This window comes from Hylobates moloch, unplaced genomic scaffold, assembly GCF_009828535.3.
Source record: "Hylobates moloch isolate HMO894 unplaced genomic scaffold, HMol_V3 SCAFFOLD_15, whole genome shotgun sequence".
NCBI classification, from domain to species: domain Eukaryota; kingdom Metazoa; phylum Chordata; class Mammalia; order Primates; family Hylobatidae; genus Hylobates; species Hylobates moloch.
The window spans coordinates 60,809,367-60,836,177 of record NW_026652290.1 but is presented as its reverse complement, the minus strand read 5'-3'; the positions used below and the strand labels follow the sequence as shown (position 1 = coordinate 60,836,177).

Below are 26,811 nucleotides of genomic sequence, written 5' to 3'. Positions count from 1 at the left end.
TATACATATATACACATATTATATATGTAAAACAACATTAATTTCAAATTAGTTATTAACATATATTTCAAAATAAGTCATTTAACCATTTATCTGAAAATAATGCTTTAATAATTCCTATTTATTTTATTTAGATTACTTTATATCTCAACATCTCCCTAGTAGACCGCATCGGTGGTAACATTGACTTTATTAAATGTTAAAAATATAATATGCATTATGGGGAACATAGGAAGCAAAGACATAATTCCAGATCTTCAAAATTATTATGTATAAAATATATAAAGCTTTATGAAAATAACTACCTTTGCTCTTGACGTGAGAAATTTGACAGCTCGATCATGGCATATATCTGAGGCACTATATAATAATTCCTGGATATTATTTGCCAGTTTTCCTAGCTCTGAGTCAGTTAATTTCATGTCTTCACTGACTCTGAAAATGACAAAGTAAGATTTAGTCAGGGAAGGTTGTAAACACAGTATTCTCCATAGGTGACCTATCAATAAAAAGGATGAAAAATCTGTAAAATTCACATTTGAATAAAAATTCTATGATGTACCACATATCTTATAGTTTTTATAGTGACACATTAAACATGCTCAGATAACACAACTATTATCTATATTATTGTTTGTTTTGAGACAAGGTCTTGCTCTGTCACCTAGGCTGGAGTGCAGTGGCACATTCAGAGCTCACTGAAACCTCAAAATCCTAGCCTCAAGTGAACCCCCTACCTCAGCCTCCCAAGTAGCTAAGACTACAGGTGTGCACCACCACACCTGGCTAATCTTTTTTGAAAATTTTTTGTAGAGACAGAGTCTTGCTACAATGCCCAGGGTGGTCTCAAATATCCCTGGCCTCAAGCAATCCTCCCAGCTCGGCCTCCCAAAGTGCTAGGATTACAAGTGTGAGCCACTGTGCCCATCCACAAAGGTATTTTATCATAACCTTAAATAAGAATTTTCATTCTCCACTGTAGTATTTTCAACACTTTGTTCAGACTCCGATTGAAAAGTCTGCAGAAAGTATAGCAAAATTAAATTTTTAGATTAGGTACAAGATAGTAGCTATGTCAGGGGACAGTTGTGCATAGGCACCTAGGATGATACAGTGGAAGCAAGAAGAGGGAAGGAATGTTATTTCATGACAAACAGGCTCTCTTTTTACTTATAATTATGAATGAGTATAAATATTCAGTTCAACTGAACTAATATTTACTAAGCATTTACCGTGCTTAAGCACTAGGCACTACAGGGAATATAATAGGTTGCTGCTTTCAAGGAACCTAAACTCAAAGAGGAGTATTTATAAGACATAATGTACTTTTTTTCAATTTTGAGGGGAAATGTAAAACTTTCTATTTTTAAACATTTTCCCCCAGGGGCATATATAAAGACCAATGATTCCATGCCATCAGTTCAGTTTAGGGTTACCATGAGCCAAGTGAAGTACCTTAACCTCATTTTTCTCTCTTTCAGTTGAATTAAAATACTTTTCAAAAATACTACAAAGAGGCTCTGGTGTATATTACTTTGAGGCAAACTACCATTCTAATTGGTTATGGTATTAAAGAAGGTTATTACCTGCTAGCCTTCAAAATCATAATATCACCAAATTTGTTTACTAATGCTTCAAAATAACAGAGGAATTAATATTCTTAAAGTACTCTCAGAAACATTATCTTGTTTCATTCTCACACTCTGAGGTAGATAGATAAATAACCACCAATGGAGGAGAACACTGAATCTTAGAAAGTTAAAGTGACCTATCCAAGGTTACAATATTAAGAGAGCAGAACTAGAACCTAGAATTAGTCTACTTCTAATCGAGTAAGCTTCCTCTACTCCGACATTTCTATATAAACAGTCTAGTAGTATTTCAAAACAGAATACCTGCGAAATTCTTGCTTAAATTTCAAAGTCAACTTTACTACTGAAGTAAATTTTTAATTCCTGAAACATTACTTAAAATTTCCCCCATGTAACAGAATGATTAAGGAATTTGAAACTCTTGGCAATATGCTACCAATTCACAAAAATATAAACAGAAAATGGCAAATAAAAACAACTCAAGTCCTTAAAAAAAAAAAAGAGTGAATTAATCCAAAAAGCCCAAAGTTAGTTTTTTAAAATAATTTCATTTATTGTAATTCTGCTTTTAAAAAGATCTTTGGGGCCAGGGCGTGGTGGCTCACGCCTGTAATTCCAGCACTTTGGAAGGCCGAGGCGGGCAGATCATGAGGTCAGGAGGCCAAGACCATCCTGGCTAACACATGGTGAAACCCCGTCTCTACTAAAAACACAAAAAAATTAGCCGGACGTGGTGGCGGGCACCTGTAGCCCCAGCTACTTGGGAGGCTGAGGCAGGAGAATGGTGTGAACTCGGCAGGCAGAGCTTGCAGTGAGCAGAGATCGCACCACTGCACTCCAGCCTGGGTGAAGGAGCGAGGACAAACCCACAGCCAATATCATACTGAATGGGCAAACACTGGAAGCATTCCCTTTGAAAACTGGCACAAGACAGGGATGCCCTCTCTCACCACTCCTATTCAACATAGTGCTGGAAGTTCTGGCCAGGGCAATCAGGCAGGAGAAGGAAATAAAGGGTATTCAATTAGGAAAAGAGGAAGTCTAATTGTCCCTGTTTGCAGATGACATGATTGTATATCTAGAAAACCCCACTGTTTCAGCCGAAAATCTCCTTAAGCTGATTAGCAACTTCAGCAAAGTCTCAGGATACAAAATTAATGTACAAAAATCACAAGCATTCTTGTACACCAATCACAGACAAACAGAGAGCCAAATCATGAGTGAACTCCCATTCACAATTGCTTCAAAGAGAATAAAATACCTAGGAATCCAACTTACAAGGGATGTGAAGGACCTCTTCAAGGAGAACTACAAACCACTGCTCAATGAAATAAAAGAGGATACAAACAAATGGAAGAACATTCCATGCTCATGGGTTGGAAGAATCAATATCGTGAAAATGGCCATACTGCCCAAGGTCATTTATAGATTCAATGCCATCCCCATCAAGCTACCAATGACTTTCTTCACACAATTGGAAAAAACTACTTTAAAGTTCATATGGAACCAAACAAGAGCCCGCATCGCCAAGTCAATCCTAAGCCAAAAGAACAAAGCTGGAGGCATCACGCTACCTGACTTCAAACTATACTACAAGGCTACAGTAACCAAAACAGCATGGTACTGGTACCACAACAGAGACATAGATCAATGGAACAGAACAGAGCCCTCAGAAATAATGCCGCATATCTACAACTATCTGATCTTTGACAAACCTGACAAAAACAAGAAATGGGGAAAGGATTCCTTATTTAATAAATGGTGCTGGGAAAATTGGCTAGCCATATGTAGAAAGCTGAAACTGGATGCCTTCCTTACACCTTATACAAAAATTAATTCAAGATGGATTAAAGACTTACATGTTAGACCTAAAACCATAAAAACCCTAGAAGAAAACCTAGGCAATACCATTCAGGACATAGGGGTGGGCAAGGACTTCATGTCTAAAACACCAAAAGCAATGGCAACAAAAGCCAAAATTGACAAATGGGATCTCATTAAACTAAAGAGCTTCTGCACAGCAAAAGAAACTACCATCAGAGTGAACAGACAACCTAGAGAATGGGAGAAAATTTTTGCAACCTACTCATCTGACAAAGGGCTAATATCCAGAATCTACAATGAACTCAAACAAATTTACAAGAAAAAAACAAACAACCCCATCAAAAAGTGGGTGAAGGACATGAACAGACACTTCTCAAAAGAAGACATTTATGCAGCCAAAAAACGTATGAAAAAATGTTCATCATCACTGGCCATCAGAGAAATGTAAATCAAAACCACAATGAGATACCATCTCACACCAGTTAGAATGGCCATCATTAAAAAGTCAGGAAACAACAGGTGCTGGAGAGGATGTGGAGAAATAGGAACACTTTTATACTGTTGGTGGGACTGTAAACTAGTTCAACCATTGTGGAAGTCAGTGTGGTGATTCCTCAGGGATCTAGAACTAGAAATACCATTTGACCCAGCCATCCTATTACTGGGTATGTACCCAAAGGACTATAAATCATGCTGCTATAAAGACACATGCACACGTATGTTTGTTGCGGCACTATTCACAATAGCAAAGACTTGGAACCAACCCAAATGTCCATTAATGATAGACTGGATTAAGAAAATGTGGCACATATACACCATGGAATACTATGCAGCCATAAAAAATGATGAGTTCATGTCCTTTGTAGGGACATGGATGAAACTGGAAAACATCATTCTCAGTAAATTATCGCAAGGACAAACAACCAAACACCACATGTTCTCACTCATAGGTGGGAATTGAACAATGAGAACTCATGGACACAGGAAGGGGAACATCACACTCCGGGGACTGTGGTGGGTTGGGGGCAGAGGGGAGGGACAGCATTAGGAGATATACCTAATGTTAAATGACAAGTTAATGGGTGCAGCAAACCAACATGGCACATGAATACATACGTAACAAACCTGCACATTGTGCACATGTACCCTAAAACCTGAAGTATAATAATAAAATTAAAAAAATAAAATAAAATAAAATTAAATTAAATTAAAAAAAGAAAAAAATTATTTTTTAACTTCAGTTAGATCTCTAACTTTCACGTCAACAGGAAAAAAGCAAACGAACTCAAACATAATCCAGCAATTCTACTTCTGGGTATACATCCAAAATAACTGAAAGCAAGATCTCTAGGATTTATATGTACACTCAAGTTCATAACAGCACTATTCAAAATAGCCAAGATGTGGAAGCAACCCAAGTGTCCACTAATGGATGAACAGATAAACAAAATGTGATATATACATATACATCTTGTATGTATATATCACATACATGTGAATGGAATATTATTCAGCCTTAAAAAGGAAGAAAATTTTGATATACGCTTCAACATGGATGAAACTTGAGGACATTATGCTCTGCAACTCTAATATTTTCCATTGTTTTTCTTTTCCTATTTCCTGCCTAGAAAAGTATTTCCTATTTTGTGCCATATTTGCATTGCAATAAACTTACAAAATTGCAGGTTATTTTGAAGTAAGAAAATAGGGAAAATCTACCACTAACAAAGTTAAAACATCAAGGCGTATTTTTGCATGTTCTATATCAGTGATTCAATTATATACCGCAAAAACACTTGCTACAGGAATAGTCAGAGCCCTTGTATGAAAGAAGTAGTTAGACACACACATATAAATATACTCAACTCATTGCCCCTTTGAGTTAGGTAGTTCCCAGACATTTATGTGCCTACTGAACACACAAAGAACCATCTACAGAACCTATGCTTCGTGCTGTCGGAGGATGTGATTGGGGAAAGCCAGAGAAGGTTCAATGTATAAAGTGAGCCACAATGGAGGTAGGAGAGGAAGGATAAAAACTGTGAGACTGCATCCAGTTTAAAAGGATCTCAAATGGTGTGGCAGAAAGCTAACTATCTTTCAGTATATGTTCTCTCTTTTGCCACAATGACAGCTCTAGCTGGGCAAATAGTTCACAAGCTAAAGACTTATTTCTCAAGCTTCCCTTATAGCTAGACATAGTCATGTAATTATGCTGGCCACTAGGATGTAAGTGGAAGTACTAAGTGCAAATTCTGGATTGTGCTTGTTTTTAAAAAGAAAGAATAAAATATAAACAAATCTATGTGAAGGTAACACAGAACTAACAAATCTAAAATGTATATGGATTTGTAAAAGACCAAGAAGAGTTGAGGCAATCCTAAAGAAGAAAAAGTAGGAGAAATTACTCTCCCAGATATTAATATGGATTAAAAAGCTACAGTTGCTGGGCATGGTGGTTCATGTCTAGCACTCTGGGAGGTTGAGACAGGAGGATCACTTGAGGCCAGGAGTGACCAGCCTGGACAACATAGTAAGACCCCAGCTCTACAAACTAATTGTTTAAGAAAACAAAAGCTATAGTAACTACAGTAACTATAACAATTTTATTTAATGCTATTGGTGTAAAGACAGAAAAATGAACGAAATAGAGTCCAGAAACAGATACACCTATCTGAATATTTGATTTACGGCAAGAGTGACATTATAAGAGCACCTTGTCAATAAATGGTGCAAGGTCAAAAACATATTCTTATGGGAAAAAAATCTTAACCCTCATACTAAACACAAAAATCAATTCTAGATGGACTGTAGGTCTTAATGTGAAAAAGACAGTAACCAGAAAATATCTTCAAGTCTTTAAGGTAGGGAAAGATTTCTTAAACAGGACACAAAGAAGCATAAATCATAAAGGAAAATAATGAATCATAGAATTATATTAAGAACTTTTGTTCACCAAAAAACCCAATAAGAGTGAAAAGTCAATACAGAAAGTGGGAGAAGATATCTGCAATATGGACAACTGGCAAAAGGCTTGTGCTGACATAATATAAAGAACCTTCACAGATCAAGAAGACAAACCAACAGAAAAATGGGTAAAGGCCTTGAATAGGCACTTCATAGAAGAGGCTATCCCAGAAGCCAATGAATGTATGAAAAGGTACTCTCCTACCAATCATCAGGGAAATAAAATTACTACACTTGTGACATACCCAACAGAATGGCTAACATGTAAAAGACTGACAATATTAACAGTGAAGGAAGATGTGGAGTAACACAAACTGTTCCACACTTCTGAGGGGAGCGTAAATGAGTACAACCACTTTGAGAAATTGTTTGGCATTAGCTAAACTGACCATTCACATACTTTGTTTCCAGGTATATATTCAACAGAAATGACTGTAACATGTGCACCAAAGGTATCTAGAAGAATGTTCATGACAATCCAAAATGAAAATAACCCAAATCTTATCAAAAGTAAAATACATACATACATTGTGGTGTATCATAAAATGGATTATTTATACACAACAAATAAAATCACTGCTACATGCAACAACCTGGATAGATACCACAACTGTAATGCTGAACGAAAGAAATCAGAGATAAAAGAGCAAATATATTATTCCATTAAAATAAAGTTTAAAAACTGGAAAAACCAATTGTTTTAATGGTTTCCTATGGGAAGGAGTAGTGTAGTATTACAGCAGCAAGAGGGGCTTCTGAAGAGCTGGTAAAGTTATAGTTCTTGAGGTGGGTGACAATTATACCAACACATTCACTTTGTGCTAGTTAATTGAGCTGAGCACTTTATAATTGCTACATTTTCCCATATGTGCCTTAAGTTCCAAATGGATCATAAAAGGGCTGAGAGGAAGATGCATACAAATGATACTTGAAGCTGGAAGGTGGGCTTAGTTCTACCCAAATTACATGGCTGTTGTTAAAATGTTTAACAAGCAAAACAAAGTAAGCAAGGTATCAGCCCTTTGTCCTCTCCTTCCTGCTGCTACGGATGAAAATGAAATGCTAAAAGCTAGAACAGTCACCTTAGACACAGATGGAAACTATACACTGGGAATGGTAGAACTGTCTTCTCAGCTGACCATCTCCTACCTCTGAAATGTTACATGAGAGAAACAAAATTTTACATTAAGCTACAGAGTTTTTACATCTCTTTTTATAGCAGTTTTAGACTGCACCCTAACTAGTAAATGTGAAAATATTAGCCTGAACACAGAAGAAACTTTATTAATATATAGCTCAGGGTTTGGTTTGTTTGTACTGAAGAGCAGTGTTATAGCTGACTTTATGCTGTAACTGTGACCTTTATAAGCTCCAGGACCATAAGTTGATTTACATAAAGTACTGAGTTGACTGGTGGCTCCCAAGACGGCTGAATAGGAACAGCTCTGGTCTACAGCTCCCAGCGAGATCGACGCAGAAGACGGGCAATTTCTGCGTTTCCAAATGAGGTACCTGGTTCATCTCATTGGGACTGGCTGGACAGTGGGTGCAGCCCACGGAAGGTGCGCTGAAGCAGGGCGGGGCGTCGCCTCACCAGGGAAATGCAAGGGGTTGGGGGATTTCCCTTTCCTAGCCAAGGGAAGCTATGAGTGACTGTATCTGGAGAAGTGGTACACTCCTGCTCAAATACTGTGCTTTTCCTACAGTCTTTGTAACAGGCAGACAAGGAGATCCCCTCCCGTGCCTGGCTCGGCAGGTCCCACACCCATGGAGCCTTGCTCACTGGTAGCACAGGAGTCTGAGATCCACCTGGGATGTGAGAGCTTGGTCGGGGGAGGGGCGTCTGCCATTGCTGAGGCTTGAGTAGGCAGTTCTGTGCTCAGAGTGTAAACAAAGCAGCAGGGAAGCTCAAACTGGGCAGAGTGCACAGCAGCTCAGCAACGCCTACTGCCTCTCTGGATTCCACCCCTCTGGGGAGGGCATAGCTGAACAAAAGGCAGCAGACAGCTTCTCCAGACTTAAACGTTCCCTGCCTCAGAGCTCTGAAGAAAGCAGTGGTTCTCCCAGCACAGCATTCGAGCTCTGATAACAGACAGACTGCCTCCTCAAGTGGATCCCTGACCCCTATGTAGCCTGACTGGGAGACACCTCCCAGTAGGGGCCGACAGACACCTCATACAGGCGGGTGCCCCTCTGTGACAAAGCTTGCAGAGGAAGGATCAGGCAGCAATATTTGCTGTTCTGCAGCCTCTGCTAGTGATACCCAGACAAACAGTCTGGAGTGGACCTCCAGCAAACTCCAACAGACCTGCAGTTGAGGGACGTGACTGTTAGAAGGAAAATTAACAAAGTAATAGCATTGACATCAACAAAAAGGACATCCACACCAAAATCCCATTGATAGGTCACCAACATCAAAGACCAAAGGTAGGTAAAACCAAAAAGATGAGGAGAAACCAGAGTAGAAATGCGGAAGACTCCAAAAGCCAGAATACCTCTTCTCCTTCAAAGGAACACAAATCCTCGCCAGCAAGGGAACAAAACTGGACAGAGAATGAGTTTGACCAGCTGACAGAAGTAGGCTTCAGAAGGTCCGTAATAACAAACTTCTCCGAGCTAAAGGAGCATGTTCTAGCCCATTGCAAGGAAGCTAAAAACCTCGAAAAAAGATTAGATGAATGGCTAACTAGAATAACCAGTCTAGAGAAAAGCTTAAATGACCTGATGGAGCTGAAAACCACAGTACAAGAACTTTGTGAAGCATACACAAGCGTCAATAGCCGATTCGATCAAGTGGAAGAAAGGGTATCAGTGACTGAAGATCAAATTAGTGAAATAAAGCGAGAAGACAAGATTAGAGAAAAAAAGAGTGAAAAGAAATGAACAAAGCCTCCAAGAAATATGGGACTATGTGAAAAGACCAAATCTACGTCTGATTGGTGTACCTGAAAGTGATGGGAAGAGTGGAACCAAGTTAGAAAACACTCTTCAGGATATTATCCAGGAGAACTTCCCCAACCTAGCAAGGCAGGCCAACATTCACATTCAGGAAATACAGAGACCACCACAAAGATACTTCTTGAGAAGAGCAACCCCAAGACACATAATTGTCGGATTCACCAAGGTTGAAATGAAGGAAAAAATGTTAAGGGCAGCCAGAGAGAAAGGTCAGGTTACTCACAAAGGGAAGCCCATAAGACTAACAGTGGATGTCTCTGCAGAAATCCTACAAGCCAGAAGAGAGTGGGGGCCAAGATTCAACATTCTTAAAGAATTTTCAACCCAGAATTTCATATCCAGCCAAACTAAGCTTCATAAGTGACGGAGAAATAAAAGCCTTTATAAACAAGCAAATGCTGAGAGATTTTGTCACCACCAGGCCTGCCCTGAAAGAGCTCCTGAAGGAAGCACTAAACATGGAAAGGAACAACTGGGACCAGCCACTGCAAAAACATGCCAAATTGTAAAGACCATCGAGGCTAGGAAGAAGCTGCATCAATTAGCGGGCGAAATAACCAGCTAGCACCATAATGACAGGATCAAATTCACACATAACAATATTAACCTTAAATGTAAATGGGCTAAATGCCCCAATTAAAAGACACAGACTGGCAAACTGGATAAAGAGTCAAGACCCATCGGTGTGCTACATTCAGGAGACCCATCCCACATGCAAAGACATACACAGGCTCAAAATAAAGAGATGGAGGAAGATCTACCAAGCAAATGGAAAGCAAAAAAAAAAAAGCAGGGGTTGCAATCTTGGTCTCTGATAAAACAGACTTTAAACCAACAAAAATCAAAAGAGACAAAGAAGGCCATTATATAATGGTAAAGGGATCAATTCAACAAAAAGAACTAACTATCCTAAATATATATACACCCAATACAGGAGCACCCAGATTCATAAAGCAAGTCCTTAGACACCTACAAAGAGACTTACACTCCCACACAATAATAATGGGAGACGTTAATACCCCACTGTCAATATTAGATCAACACGACAGAAAATTAACAAGGATATCCAGGAATTGAACTCAGCTCTGGACCAAACGGACCTAAGAGACATCTGCAGAACTCTCCACCCCGAATCAACAGAATATACATTCTTCTCAGCACATTACACTTATTCTAAAATTGACCACATAACTGGAAGTAAAGCACTCCTCAGCAAATGTAAAAGAACAGAAATCACAACAAACTGTCTCTCAGACCACACTGCAATCAAATTAGAACTCAGGATTAAGAATCTCAGTCAAAACCACTCAACTACATGGAAACTGAACAATCTGCTCCTGAATGACTACTGGGTACATAACAAAATGAAGGCAGAAACAAAGATGTTCTTTGAAACCACTGAGAACAAAGACACAACATACCAGAATCTCTGGGACACATTTAAAGCAGTGTGTAGAGGGAAATTTATAGCACTAAATGCCCACAAGAGAAAGCAGGAGAGATCTAAAATCAACACCCTAACATCACAATTAAAAGAACTAGAGAAGCAAGAGCAAACAAATTCAAAAGCTAGCAGAAGACAAGAAATAACTAAGACCAGAGCAGAACTGAAGGAGGCAGAGACATTAAAAAATCCCTCAAAAAAAAAAAAAAAAATCAATGAATCCAGGAGCTGGTTTTTTGAAAAGATCAACAAAATTGATAGACCACTAGCAAGACGAATAACGAAGAAGAGAGAGAAGAATCAAATAGACAACAATAAAAAATGATAAAGGGGATACCACAACCGACCCCACAGAAATACAAACTACCATCAGAGAATACTATAAACACCTCTACGCAAATAAACTAGAAAATCTAGAAGAAATGGATAAATTCCTGGACACATGCACCCGCCCAAGACTAAACCAGGAGGAAGTTGAATCTCTGAATAGACCAGTAACAGGTTCTGAAATTGAGGCAATAATTAATAGCCTACCAACCAAAAAAAGTTCAGGACCAGACAGATTCACAGCTGAATTCTACCAGAGGTACAAGGAAGAGCTAGTACCATTCCTTCTGAAACTATTCCAATCAATAGAAAACGAGGGAATCCACCCTAACTCATTTTATGAGGCTAGCATCATCCTGATACCAAAGCCTGGAAGAGACACAATAAAAACAGAGAATTTTAGGCCAATATCCCTGATGAATACCGATGAGAAAACCTCAATAAAATACTGGCAAACCGAATCCAGCAGCACATCAAAAAGCTTATCCACCATGATCAAGTCAGCTTCATCCCTGGGATGCAAGGCTGGTTCGACATTCATAAATCAATAAATGTAATCCATCACATAAGCAGAACCAATGACAAAAACCACATGATTATCTCAATAGATGCAGAAAACGCCTTTGAAAAAATTCAACAGCCTTTCATGCTAAAAACTCTCAATAAACTAGGTATTGATGGAACGTATCTCAAAATAATAAGAGCTATTTATGACAAACCCACAGCCAATATAATACGGAATAGGCAAAAACTGGAAGCATTCCCTTTGAAAACTGGCACAAGGATGCCCTTTCTCACCACTCCTATTCAATATAGTATTGGAAGTTCTGGCCAGGGCAATCAGGCAAGAGAAAAAAATAAAGGGTATTCAGTTTGGAAAAGAGGAAGTCAAATTGTCTCTGTTTGTAGATGACATGACTGTATATTTAGAAAACTCCATCATCTCAGCCCAAAATCTCCTTAAGCTGATAAGCAACTTCAGCAAAGTCCCAGGATACAAAATCAATGTGCAAAAATCACAAGCATTCCTATACACCAATAACAGACCAACAGAGAGCCAAATCATGAGCAAACTCCCATTCACAATTGCTACAAAGAGAATAAAATACCTAGGAATCCAACTTACAAGGGATGTGAAGGACCTCTTCAAGGAGAACTACAAACCACTGCTCAAGGAAATAAGAGAGGACACAAACAAATGGAAAAACATTCCATGCTCATGGATAAGAAGAATCAATATTGTGAAAAACGGCCTTACTGCCCAAAGTAATTTATAGATTCAATGCCATCCCCATCAAGCTACCAGTGACTTTCTTCACAGAAATGAAAAAAACTACTAATGGAACCAAAAAAGAGCCCGCATAGCCAAGACAATCCTGGGCAAGAAGAACAAAGCTGGAGGCATCACGCTACCTGACTTCAAACGAAACTACAAGGCTACAATAATCAAAACAACATGATACTGGTACCAAAACAGATATATAGACCAATGGAACAGAACAGAGGCCTCAGAAATAATACCACACATCTACAACCATCTGATCTTTGACAAACCTGACACATACAAGCAATGGGGAAAAGATTCCCTATTTGATAAATGGTGTTGGGAAAACTGGCTAGCCATATGCAGAAAACTGAAACTGGACCCCTTCCTTACACCATATACAAAAATCAACTCAAGATGGATCAAAGACTTAAACATAAGACCTAGGACCATAAAACTCCTAGAAGAAAACCTGGGCAATACCATTCAGGACATAGGCATGGGCAAAGACTTCATATCTAAAACACCAAAAGCAATGGCAACAAAAGCCAAAATTGACAAATGGGATCTAATTAAACTAAAGAGCTTCTGCACAGCAAAAGAAACTATCATCAGAGTGAACAGGCAACCTACAGAATGGGAGAAAATTTTTGCAATCTACCCATCTGACAAAGGGCTAATATCCAGAATCTACAAAGAATTTAAACAAATTTACAAGAAAAAAGCAAACAACCCCATCAAAAAGTGGGCAAAGGATATGAACAGACACTTCTCAAAAGAAGACATTTATGCGGCCAACAGACATATGAAAAAATGCTCATCATCACTGGTCATTAGAGAAATGCAAATCAAAACCACAGTGAGATACCATCTCACTCCAGTTAAAATGGCGATCATTACAAAATCAGGAAACAACATATGCTGGAGAGGATTCGGAGCAACAGGAATGCTTTTACACTGTTGGTGGGAGTGTTAATTAGTTCAACCATTGTGGAAGACAGTGTGGCAATTCCTCAAGGATCTAGAACTAGAAATACCATTTGACCCAGCCATCCCATTACTGGGCATATACCCAAAGGATTATAAATGATTCTACGATGAAGACACATGCACACGTATGTTTACTTGGCACTATTCATAATAGCAAAGACTTGGAACAAACCCAAAGGTCCATCAATGATAGACTGGATTAAGAAAATGTGGCAAATATACACCATGGAATACTATGCAGCCATAAAAAACGATGAGTTCATGTCCTTTGCAGGGACATGGATGAAGCTGGAAACCATCATTCTCAGCAAACTGTCACAAGATCAGAAAACCAAACACTGCATGTTCTCACTCATAAGTGGGAGCTGAACAATGAGAACACATGGACACAGGGAGGGGAACATCACACACCGGGGCCTGTGAGGGGTGGAGGGCTAGGGGAGGGATAACATTAGGAGAAATACCTAATGTAGGTGATGGGTTTATGGGTGCAGCAAACCACCATGGCACATGTGTATACCTATGTAACAAAACTGCATGTTCTGCACCTGTAACCCAGAACTTAAAGTATAATAAAAAAAAAAAAAAAACAGAAAAAGAAATAATAAAGTACTGAGTTGATTTATATAAAGATAATAAAAATATTGTTATTCTTAACAATAACTAAATCCAAACTATATTCTTGGGCCAGAAATATTTTATTGGTTCTATTTTTTTGATAACAGAGATTACTGGGTCAATTGGTAAACTTTGTTTAAATGGGATCTGTGGATCAGATGGTAATATTAATAATTTATTGTATCAATGCTTCCTTGTATTTAATCAGTATACTAAGGTTATATAGGTGTGTTCTTGTGTTTAGGAAATATACACCAGGTACCCAGGGATAATAGTGCATCATGTCTGTAACCTACTGTCAAAGGATTCAGAAAAAAATATTAACATAAGAGATAAAAGGAGACAGAAAGAGAAAAAGAGGGAGGGAGGCAGAGTGCAATGTGGTAAAGTATTAACACCTGGGGAATCTGGATGAAGCTTATATGAGAGTTTTTTATTCTATTCTGGTAACTTTTCTATACATTTGAAATTATTTCAAAATAAGAAGTTTTTAAAATAAGGTTTAAGAAAAGATGTGATCCATTTGGAAATTCATGTTTTGAAAAACCAAAAGTTATAAATCAAACAGATCTTCACAACATATAAATCACAAAGGTGACACAGAAGAAAGAAAAATGACCAAAGCAAAAACTGACCTGGGTTCCACTATATGTTCTGCCACTAGTCACTGTAAGTAAGTCATCTAAGCTCTCTGGGCATCAATTACCTTATCACTGAAATGCGGGCATTTAATAAAATGGTCTTTAAAGTTCTTTTCCAATCTTAAAACTCTATAATTTTCAATTACTTCCAATGCTCACCTCCTTACTTCTCATACATTTTTATAGAGATACGTTTCATAAAATTTATTTTTGTTAAATTCTAAAATTTACATGGTTTTTCAATAAACTGAATAATCAATCTTACTGAATCCATTAATAAGATGACTCAAAATCTTGTCAATTTGGCAGTAGCCACTATACTCACATAATATCCACACCTCCTGGAATAGCAGATGATGATGTGTGCTCTTTGCTGGATGAAGAATCAGTAGTACATTCTGGCTCGGATACAGAATCACTGCTGCAGGGCTCACTATTTGGAGATGCATTTCTTTGAGAGGTAGTGTCAATTGCTATAGGTGTTAGCTCACCCTCACCGAATGCATCACTTATAAACATGCCTTCATGGATTAAATAAGCCACCTCTGTGTCCAGTGAATTATCTTTTGCAGCATTCTTCTGTTGTGAAATCTCTTCCAATTCTCTAGTCCTTTGGTTTTTGTCAAGAACTGAGAGAACAACACTGTGAATGATATTTAATGTTGCCTACAAGAAAATAGGACACACTTTTAAGGGACGTAAAATATCTCTTACCTGAAGTTCCCAAAAGAGAATTCTGTGCATGTAATTTTGGACATCTATAATCATAAATGAGTCAAAGTCATGTATATCAGAATTTCTACCGATCTTTTATTACATAGGAAAAGTGACGTGAAAAAGAACTGGCCAGGAGAAATGGGTTCACTAAAGCTTAGAAATAAACTTCCTACATTTTAACTAATTTTTAAAATGGAAATCTCCCTAAAATATGTTGCATATTTCTCTGACCTCTTAAAAAGGTTATTACACTAAACATAACTTGCCCGTCAGAGAATCATATACACTGATATGCCTGTCTAAAAGAAAAGGAATCTGTGTTACTTACCATGCCTAGCCCCCACCTCTCTTTCTCCTTTTCTCATATCTTCTCTCACTTATTCACTACTCTCCAGACATTCTAGTTCTCTTTCTACTCTTCCCTCATTCCAGGATTGTTCCCACCTCAGTGCCTCTGCTGTTTCCTCTATCTGGAATGCTTTTCACCTTGATCTTTGCACATATTTCCTTCTCATCACTGAGGTTCTGGCACCAGTGGTCACTTCCTCAAAGAGGCCTTCCCTGACTCTCCACCCAGCAACTCTATCCCACTATCCAGTTTTTGTAAAAAAACAAAACAAAAAAAAATTTTATCATTATGTACAATTATCTTCGTTTATTCTAGGTCTCCTTCTATTAGAATGTTAGCTCCATTCCATGACACTATAATCCTAATGCCTAGAATAGTGCCTGGCAAATAGGAGGTGCTCAATAAATATTGAAAGCTAGGCAAATGAAGAGTAAATTTATGTAAATTAATGTCTTTATGGACAATTAAGAAATAAAGGACTGCTTGCCTATTTTAACATTCACAGTTGCAGTCTCACAATTTGTTTCTCCCTTTCTCAAAACGCTTGGTTAGTTTTTTTGGAATCTACATGGTTCTAGTGAAGCAGACTCTAACTTCGGGTCTCCAAAATCAACAAAAGGATCTAAGCTAGTCTAATTAGTACATGGAACCGCCACAATCTGAGCTTAATTATTAGTACGGTACATAGAAGGGAGAATTGCAAAGAAATAAAGCCAAGGCTTGATGACATCAACAACCTCTTTATGAAGCACCTAAAGGCTGACCTACCTCTGTGTATTGTTTTAGTTATATGAGCTAATAAATCCTCTTAACTGTTTGAGACACTCTGAGTTGTGTTTCCTGTTATTTGGAACTGAAAGCATTTTAAATGCGTCAATAGCCCATATAGTATACCGAAGATAGAGCCTTCAAGAGCTTTAGGACCAAAGTGTCTACTATGGATACTGCATTTTTTTTCTTTCTTCATTGCTCACTAACTTCTTCTGTATTGTCAAAAACTTGCTGCTCCACTACTGCTGCTTTAATCCTCACTGCTGTCCAATCTTTGATATACTTAGTTCCCCCATCTTGTTTTGTGTCTTTTTCCTTACCTCTTCTGTCTTGCTAATTTTCTTTCTTAACTTTTTAAAATAAAAAGACATGATAGACCTATCCAACATCTATTCTACATCACTTTTCCCATGGTACAACAGCCATGTAATTTGGGTAGAAATAAGCCTACTTTCCAGCTTCAAGTATCAGTTCTAAATAGCCCACTCAGTGTACTCCCAACCTCCTTGCCTAATGTTTAGCTTAGAGATGAGAAGAAAATCCAGACTTAAACTAATAATTAGTGCACAGCATTTTCCTGATCACAGTGACTGGACAGGTGACCTAAACTGGTTCCATCAATTAAAGCCAAGGACTTTCATTTGATGACTGAAGAAGAAAAACTCCAGGTGAAAAATTCTATATTTGGCTTAATCAATAAAGGAATTTCATTTGGTGACTGAAGAAGAAAAACTCTAAGTAAAAAATAGAAAACTTCTAGGTGGTATAGAATTGTGGCAAATGTGGCAGACCTAGAACTGATGAAGCCAAGAGGAAAGAGAAAGGCAAAGCTGAATTGGAAACAGAGAAACTAAGCTCGAGAACCAAGACAAAACCATGCATGAAGCCCTTCCTAGTCTTGGACTTTTTTTTAATTCTCAGAGCCAATACATTCCTTGTATTGTTTAAACTAGTTTGATTTGAATACTTCATTCCTTTTAATAACATCTTCGCTTATACAGTTATTAAAATTTTCCACATAAAGTATGTCAGGTATTCTCCTAGGGATTCTTCTTTGCTGTTTTCACTGTATCTACACTTTTAAAGATTTGCTGATTATTTTTTCCAAGTCCAAAGCCATTCTTAAGAATGCCAGAAGACTGGTATCCAAAAAATAAGATTTTAAAATACATAATAGTTTCAACAGTAGATACATGGTTTACTTTCTGAGCTATTAACACAGTCTATAGACAAGTTCATGTTTCAAAAACACCAAGACAGCTAAGCCAAATATAATTTTCCAATTTTGAGAATGGAGTTAATGAAATATCTGGTAGCCATATTGATAACCATAATGACAACTGATATTGTCATTCTGAAATGACAGACTAGGATTATTTATCCATACAACAAAATGAAATTTAAAAGCTAAGAATTCCTTGAAAAGAAGGTAAGCTGCATTTAAAGGCTGTTACCTTTCTTACCTATAAAAATTAGCCTAATCTATAGGGTGCAAACAATAAACAAGAATTTAATAAAAAGTCAAAATACAATAGTAAAGAACAAAGTATGGAAGTCTTATAATCCTGATTTCAAAACTTACAAGACTACGGCAATCATAACAGCGTGGTATTGGCATAAAGAGTGACATATAGAACACAGAGGGCCCACAAATGAACTCTCACATATATAGTAAAATGTTTTTTGACAAGGGTGGCAGGACCATTCAACGCAGAAAGGTCAGTCTTTTCAACAAATGATACTGGGAAAACTGAATATCCACATGCTAAAGAATGAAAGTAGACCTCTATCTTATACCACCTATAAAAACTAACTAAAATCAATTAAAGGCCTAAATATAAGCTCTAAAAATATAAAACTCTTAGAAGAAAATACAGGGAAAAAGCTTCATGACACTGGATTTGGCACTGATTTCTTGGATATGAAATGAAAAACACAGGCAACAACAAAAAAATAGACAAATTGGACTACATCAAAATAGAAAAACTTCTATGCATCAAAAGACACCATTAACAGAGTAAAAAGGCAACCTACAGAATGGGAGAAAATATTTGCAAATCATGTATATGATAAAAGGTTAATATCCAGAATATGTAAAGAACTTCTACAACTCAACAACAAAAAAACCAAACCACCCCATTAAATAATAGGCAAATAAAATATTTTTCCAAAAAAGACAGAAAAGTGTCCAATAAGCACATAAAAAAGATGCTCAACATCACTCATCATTAGAAAAATGTAAATTAAACCTACAGGGAAATACCACCTCATACCCATTAGGATGGCTAGTCTCACAAAATCCAGAAAATAACAAATTTTGGCAAGGATGCAGAAAAACTGAAACCCTGCACTATTGGTGGAAATGTAAAATGGTACAGCTGCTATGGAGAACAGTGTGAAGGTTCCTCAGAAAATTACAAATAGAATTACTGTATGATCCAGAAATTCCAATTCTGGGGTTGACAAAAATAAGAACTAAAAGGGGACCTCAGAGAGATATTTGCATATGCATGTTCATGGCAGTATTATTCTCAACAGCCAAAAGGTGAAGGCAACACAAATGTCCATTGACAAATGAATGGATAAGCAAAATGTAGTATATACACATATAATGGAATATTATTCATACTACTCAGCCTTAAAAAGGAAGGAAATTCTAACATGCTACAACACAGATGGCACCTTGAGGACATTAAGCTACATTAAATAAGCCAGTCACAAAAGGATAAATATTGTATGATTCCACTTATATGAAATACCTAATAATCAGTGCACAGCATGAGTGCTCTATGAGTGAAACTCATAGAGACAGAAAGTAGAATGGTGGTTGCCAGGGGATGGGGGAAGTGGAAACGTGTGTGTGTGTGCGTGTGTGTGTGTGTGGTGTGTGTGGTGTGTGTGGTGTGTGTGTGTATGTGTGTGTGTGTGTCTAGACAGGATCTTGCTAGGTTTGCCCAGGACTTGTGTGTGCGTGGCTGTGTGTGTGTGTGCAGACAGGATCTTCCTAGGTTGCCCAGACTGGTCTCAAACTCTGGTCTCAAGTGATCCTCCTGCCTCAGTCTCTCAAGGTGTTGGGATTATAGGCATGAGCTACTATGTCAGCCCTATATTTGGTCTTTGTCCCCATTCCCTGGCATACAGCCTTGGAATCTCCAGAGTGGTAAAAATGTCTTCGTATGCTAAAGAGATGACAAATAGCCGAGGGCCCCTACATAGCCACAGGATGAAGGCTGGTCACCTGAAAGACTAAGGCAGGATTAGAGGGTTGGGACTTTCAGCCCCACCTTGGCCAGAGTTATTATTATTATTTTGAGACAAAGTTTCGCTCTTGTCGCCCAAGCTGGAGTGCAGTGGCGTGATCTTGGCTCACTGCAACCTCCACCTCCTGGGTTCAAGCAATTCTCCTGCCTCAGCCTCCGGAATAGCTGGGATTACAGGCATGAGACACCATGCCCAGCTGATTTTTGTATTATTAGTAGAGACGGGGTTTCACCATTTTGGCCCAACTGGTCTCAAATTCCTGACCTCAGGTGATCCACCCACCTCAGCCTCCCAAAGTGCTGGGATTACAGGAGTGAGCCACCACGCCAGGCCCAGAGTTATTATGTAATAGGTACAGAGTTTCAGCTTTGCAAGATAAAAAGAGTTCTGTGGATGGATGTTAACAGTAGCATAATAGTGCAAATGAACTTAATGCCACTGAATTGTGCACTTAAAAACAGTTAAGATGATGTTTTATGTTTATTTTTACCATGACCAAAAAGAAAGAAAAAATACACACTAAAAAAATACAAATAACAGCAACAGATCCTCAAGTTGTTAACAATTACTCAAATATGAAATTTATAAATCCCAATAGTTTATTATTTATCCATTCAAAATAAAAATACTATTGAAATATTCTGGCTGAAAATTTACCCTTTAATTTCTTTTAAAAAGTATAATACTATATCCCTGCACTTTTGGAGGCCAAGGCGGGTAGATCACGAGGTCAGGAGATTGAGATCATCCTGACCAACATGGTGAAACCCCATCTGTACTAAAAACACAAAAATTAGCTGGACATGGTGGCGTGCGCCTGTAATCCCAGCTACTCAGGAGCCTGAGGCAAGATAATCACTTGATCCTAGGAGGCGGAGACTGAAGTGAGCTGAGATTGTGCCACTGCACTCCAGCCTGGCGACAGAGTGAAACTCTATCTCAAAAAAAAAAAAAAGTGTAATACTAAAGTGACATATAGGATTGGATATATCTCAATATATATATCTTTGAGAAATAAATGCAACAATGTAGGAAAGTAAATTGTTAACCCTGGTAATCAAACAAGAAATTCAAATAGTCTATTCCTGTAATATGGTAAATTCTATTAAAAAACAAAACAAGTTTTTCTGATTATAAAAGTAATACTTCTCTTTGTAGAAAATTCAGGGAAAATAGAAAAGAACAAAAAATTTAAATGACATCTAATCTGACCAGCTAAAGAAAACCACCAAAAAAAAACCAAAGTTTCTCCTTGTTCTAGGAAGATAAAAAGGTTAAAAAATTTTTTTTGACATAGCTGAGATCACACTATATAAGTACATCTATATCTTGCCTTTTTTTTTTTTTTTTTTTTTTTTTTTTTTGAGATGGAGTCTTGCGGTACGATCTTGGCTCACTGCAACCTCCACCTCCCGGGTTCAAGTGATTCTCCTGCCTCAGCCTCCCAAGTAGCTGGGACAAACATGCACCACCACACCTAGCTAATTTTTGTATTTAGTAGAGACAGGGTTTCACCATATTGGCCAGGATGGTGTCGATCTCTTGACCTTGTGATCTGCCCGCCTCGGCCTCCCAAAGTGCTGGAATTACAGGCATGAGCCATGGTGCCTGGCCCTATATCTTGCATTTTTAACTGAATATCATAATGCATGTATTTTCTCCTACCATTAAAAATCCTTGGCTGTACATAATATTCCATGGTAAAGAATGTGTCAAGCATAATTTATTTTACCATTTCTCTATTGTTAGACATCTGAGTTCTTTCCAATTTTTAGTTATTTTTAAATTCTTCAATAAAAATGAACAGCTTGTAATTAACATTATTTTTCAGTGAAATAATACTTGATAGAATCACAAACTTTTTTCACAGAAAAAAGTACCATATTTCATGTCATCTGCAAAGATGTTGTACATAAGTACTAGTTTAAGTGGTCCAAATGTGAAAATGAGAAATTACAATTATAATAAATCACTTTTCATATAGCACATACATAAAATAATAACTCTACTTAGTTTAACTTACATAGCACCTTAAAGTGGAGTAACTACAGTAAATCCTCACTTAATCTGGATGATAGGTTCTGGGAGACTGTAACTTTAAGTGAAACCATGTACAGCAGGTTTTTAAATAACACTGTTTCCTTCAATGTTATTGAAAAAAACATTGAAGGAAACGTTTCACTATAATGATGAGTGAAAAAAATAGCTTTGGTATAAGTTGTTTCACTTAAAGTCATAGTTTTCAAGACCTATCCATAACATTGAGGACTTACTGTACTTTAAAAAATTACTGGCAAAAAGTTGGCCAATTCTACAATATGCAATGTAAGAGTTCTATATATCTAGACGTGCAATAATTGAAGTGTGTGATGATGAGATCATGGTCAGAATATAAGAAGTGAAAACATGGTTTAGTTATTGAACACCTATAGATACAAGTTTGTGTCTGTCACTATCAATAGGTAGGGTCAACATTTTAGAAGCAGTCTAAATTAAGCACAGTGAATCCCACTCTATAAAACTTTTGTGAACCTGATTGGAGAGCTTACACATGTGACTTAGCATTGCTCCAATGTGAATAAAGGGAAATTCATGTCATACACAAGTACCAAAGTCCCCTGCACTATTTAACATGGTACTCAGGAGATGCTGGGGATGTTAACTAGTACATAAAACACAATGCTAACACTTGACAACTCAAAGAATATCTAATTTCACAAATGGTCCCTTTTAACTGTTACACATGGTAATTCCTAATGATTGTATTCTTTTTTTATTTTTTTCATTTTTTGAGACAGAGTCTTGCTCTGTTGGCCAGGTGGAGTACAGTGGCACAATCATGCCTCACTGCAGCCTTGACCCGCTGGGGTTAGGTGATCATCCCACCTTGGCCACCCAAGTAGCTGGGACTACAGGTGTGCATCACTATGCTTGGCTAATTTAAAAAATTTTTTTTGTAGAGATGAGGTCTCATTATGTTGCCCAAGCTGATCTCAAACTCCTGAGCTCAAGTGATCCTCTTGCCTTGGCCTCCCACAGTGATAGGATTACAGGTGTAATCCACCGTGCCCAGCCTGTATTCTTCTTAAACCAAAACTATGACATGTTGGTGATTCAAACCAGTACGTATTAGAGTCTGACATCTTCCGTAAAATGATACGTGACCTGTTCTTTTTGTTATACTAAGTGGTTTAAAATTAAGTGGCTTGACTAAAGAGACAAAATAATTAAATATAACACATGATGCTTGATTGGATTCGTGCCAAAAAGTGAAATAAAAATGTAAATAAAGAATATTAGCAGCCAGGCGCAGTGGCTCACGCCTATAATCTCAGCACTTTGGGAAGCAGAGGCGGGCAGATCACTTGAGGTCAGGAGTTCCAGACCAGCCTGGCCAACATGGTGAAATCCCATCTCTACTAAAAATACAAAAATTAGCCAGGTGTGGTGGCACACACCTATAATCCTAGCTACTCGGGAGGCTGAGGTAGAAGAATCACTTGAACTCGGGAGGCAGAAGTTGCGGTGAGCCAAGATTGTGCCACTGCACTCCAGCCTGGGTAACAGCAAGACTCCATCTCAAAAAAAAAAAAAAAAAAAAAAAGTAAATTAGCAAGGTAATTTGAATATAAACAATGTATTTTAAAACACCATTATATCAACATTGACTTTATAGAAAAATTAGTAGTTTGGGGTGGTTTTGGGGTGTTTAACAATATTGTACCTCTAGACAACCTAGGAGAACAAAAAATCACCAGAGGAAATATTACTGTATAATATTTAATGTCAAGTAAGCATATTTCTTTTTAAGTTATAAAATTATAACTTATTAAATTCTTAAAATTGTCAAACTCTGAGGTACCTAAATTTTTATTTAAAACCAAGCCTCTTTAGAAAAATTACAAAAACAAACTGTGTTTTATTCTAGTTTGAGTCTTTATTTACATATTGTGTATCTAGAAAGCTGACTTAATTTTAGGGATATTCTGGACAAACTAATTTATAAGCTTACCTTCACTCTCTGTAGGAAAATTGTAAACTTAGAGAAAATATCCTTGAGCAGATCAAACCACTGGGGAAAATTCAACATTCTCATCTGATCTGCAAGCCTAGAAAAAAATAATTCAAACAAAAATAATGATTGTCTCTGGGCCAATATAACATCTACAAACTGGAAGAAATGAGAGTAAATACTATCTAGTGATAAAATGCAATTTTATCTAGATACCTAACTAAAATGTTGAAGAGGTAAATTACCAAAGAGTTATGGCTTATTTAAATATTTTTAAGACTGGTAAGTTAACTATATCATATATCAATTTCATATGAACAAGCTTTATGATCACTGAATGAATAAACCATAGAGAAATAAGTGTGAAGATATACTCTGGAATAAAAATGGAAACATACATCTCTCCCCAAAATTTAATAATCTGCTTTTCTAACTACAACTTCAAAAATACCATATGAGAAGTAATATGGCATGGTAGTTAAGAGCACTGGAACCACAACACAATGCCTTGGTTTAAAATAGCAGCAGCTTATTGGAATTGCTAGCTATGTGGCTCTGGCAAGTGACTTAACCCCTCCATGCTCCAATTTTCTCATCTAACATGAGGAAACTGACAGAACCTTCCTTATATGGTTGTTGTAAATATTATATGAGTTAATAAAACTTAGAACAATGCATGACACATTTTTAAAAGTACCATGTAAGCAGCAGCCAATATTATTTTGATGGTTGACACAAATCATTAACTTCAAGGTGAAAAAAAGTAATATAAAATATAATTCATCCCCTAAAGATATTTTACAGTACCAAAATGACTTATTACTCCAAATTTTTAATAAATGCAGCTTCAGCTAAGAGTTTATTCTAAAAAGATACTACAACACTTGATATACAGGAAGTTCTCTACTTATATGGAGAAAATTCCCTAGGGAAGAAGAAAAACTGACTCTCCACGTCCATCGAGCTTCTAATAGTGTCCCAATGACTTATGTTTTCCAACCACTAACAATTCTCTGATTATTACAGTTGGCTTCAACTAATTCTGAAATTGAGTTTTCCCTAGGTAATAGTGTGGAAATTAATACTCCATTCTGTGAGTTTGGCCCAAGAAAGTTTCACAGTTGTACATATTGCTATTCATATCTAAGCCAGTTAAAAGCATTTAAATATCCATATGAACCAGAAATTCAGTCATAAAATATTATCACTATTCTTCTTAAAATAATAGAATAGGAATTTTTCTTTTTTTCTTTCTTTTTTTTTGAGACAGGATCTTACTTTGTTTTGCAGGCTGGAATGCAGTGGCACAATCACGGCTCACTGAAGCCTGGACCTCCCAGGCTCAAACCATCCTCCTACCTTAGCCTCCTGAGTAGCTAGGACTACAGGCATGTGCCACCATGCCCAACTTATTTTTTTAATGTTTATTTTTGGTAGAGATGGGGGTCTCACTTTATTGCCCCGGGTGGTCTCGAACTCTTGGGCTCAAGCGATTCTCCCACCTTGGCCTCCCAAAGTGCTGGGATTACAGGTGTGAGTCAATGCGCCTGGCCAAGAACAGGAATTTCTAGGGTGAAAACAAAAAAAAAAAATACAAACATGGGCAATTCAAAATCATAAACTCAAACTTCTCAAAGCCAATTAAAAGTTGAATTTTAATTATATAGCTAAAAATTTAAACATAAGACTTGCTATGCCCCTGTAATGAATTATCTTCAATTTCACCTTTCCATATCTATGTTCTGTCCCTCTCCATCCTGCTCTCTGCTCTGGGAAACTAATATGTGGGCCTGGCCAATGAGGAGCCCTTACAAAGACTGGAAGGAGTAAAGGTACCTACTCCTCTAGCTCTCTAGTAAAGGTACCTACTTCTCCTGCCTCTTTCAAGGGTTGCCTCAGGGTGACTGCTTCCCTCTACTCAAGGTCACAGCTTTTTTTCAACTACCTTTCTCCTCAATTCTGTTAAGCACTGTCTTCATTCCGCACTGTCACTTATGATTTTCCTACACCCTGCTCACACCTTAGTAAATAATTCCTTAATGAAATCTACTTCAAATTATTCTAATTTGCATCTATCATCTTTTCTCTGACTGATAACCACCAACCTATATATTTATACTTACTTCACAACAACATCTGTGTCTATTTCTTCTGTTTGTGAAACTTTATTAATCACACACTGCAAAATTTAAGAAAAAACAAAAACAATTTGATTAATTGTCTTTCAAATCCTAAGTATTCCATGTTCCATTTGTACATTAAAAAAGCCCTTACTATATGAACAGACACTTTTCAAAAGAGGACATATATGTGGCCAACATAACTGATCATTAGAGAAATGCAAATCAAAACCACAATGAGATACCATCTCACACAAGTAAGAATGGCGATTACTAAAAAGCCAAAAGTAACAGGCGCTGGCAAGGTTGTAAAGAAAAGGGAACACTTATACACTGCTGATGGGAGTGTAAATTAGTTCAATCATTGTGGAAGACAGTGTAGCCATTCCTCAAAGACCTAAAGAGAGAAATACCATTCAATCCAGCAATCCCATTACTAGTTACATACCCAAAGGAATATAAATTGTTCTATTATTAAAGACACATGCACACGTATGTTCACTGTAGCACTATTCACAATAGCAAATACATGGAATCAACCTAAATCCCCATCAATGATAGACTGGATAAAGAAAATGTGGTAAATGTACACCATGGAATACTATGCAGCCATAAAAAAACAATGAGGTCATGTCCTTTGCAAGAACATGGATGGAGCTGGAGGTCATTATCCTTAGCAAACTAACACAGAAACTGAAAACCAAATACTGCATGTTCTCACTTATAAGTAGGAGCTAAATGATGAGAACACACAGACACATAGAGGGGGGAACAACACACAGTGGAGACTATTGGAGAGTGGAGGGTGGAGGGAGGGAGGAGAGAAAGGACCAGAAAAATAACTAATGGGTACTAGGCTTAATACCTGGGTGATGATATAATCTATACCAAAAAAAACCCATGTCACATGTTTACTTATGTAACAAACCTGCACATGAACCCCTGCACTTAAGATA

General features: G+C 37.4%; 1 protein-coding gene across 7 annotated transcripts in view; it reads right to left on the bottom strand.

Moving 5' to 3' along the window:
- The window catches only part of VPS54 (VPS54 subunit of GARP complex), a 137,748-nt gene that overhangs the window by 29,189 nt on the left and 81,748 nt on the right, over positions 1-26,811 (bottom strand). For all 7 annotated transcript variants that reach the window (XR_004252373.2, XM_032178180.2, XM_032178181.2 and 4 more), the window contains 4 exons: positions 25,859-25,914; positions 23,736-23,832; positions 14,951-15,291; positions 306-435 (listed from right to left, as the gene is read on the bottom strand). Coding sequence is in view for 6 of the 7 variants with exons in the window: in XM_032178180.2 (XP_032034071.1) it covers positions 306-435; positions 14,951-15,291; positions 23,736-23,832; positions 25,859-25,914 (624 nt within the window). In the remaining variant the exon portion in view is untranslated. The remainder of the gene's footprint in view (positions 1-305; positions 436-14,950; positions 15,292-23,735; positions 23,833-25,858; positions 25,915-26,811) is intronic.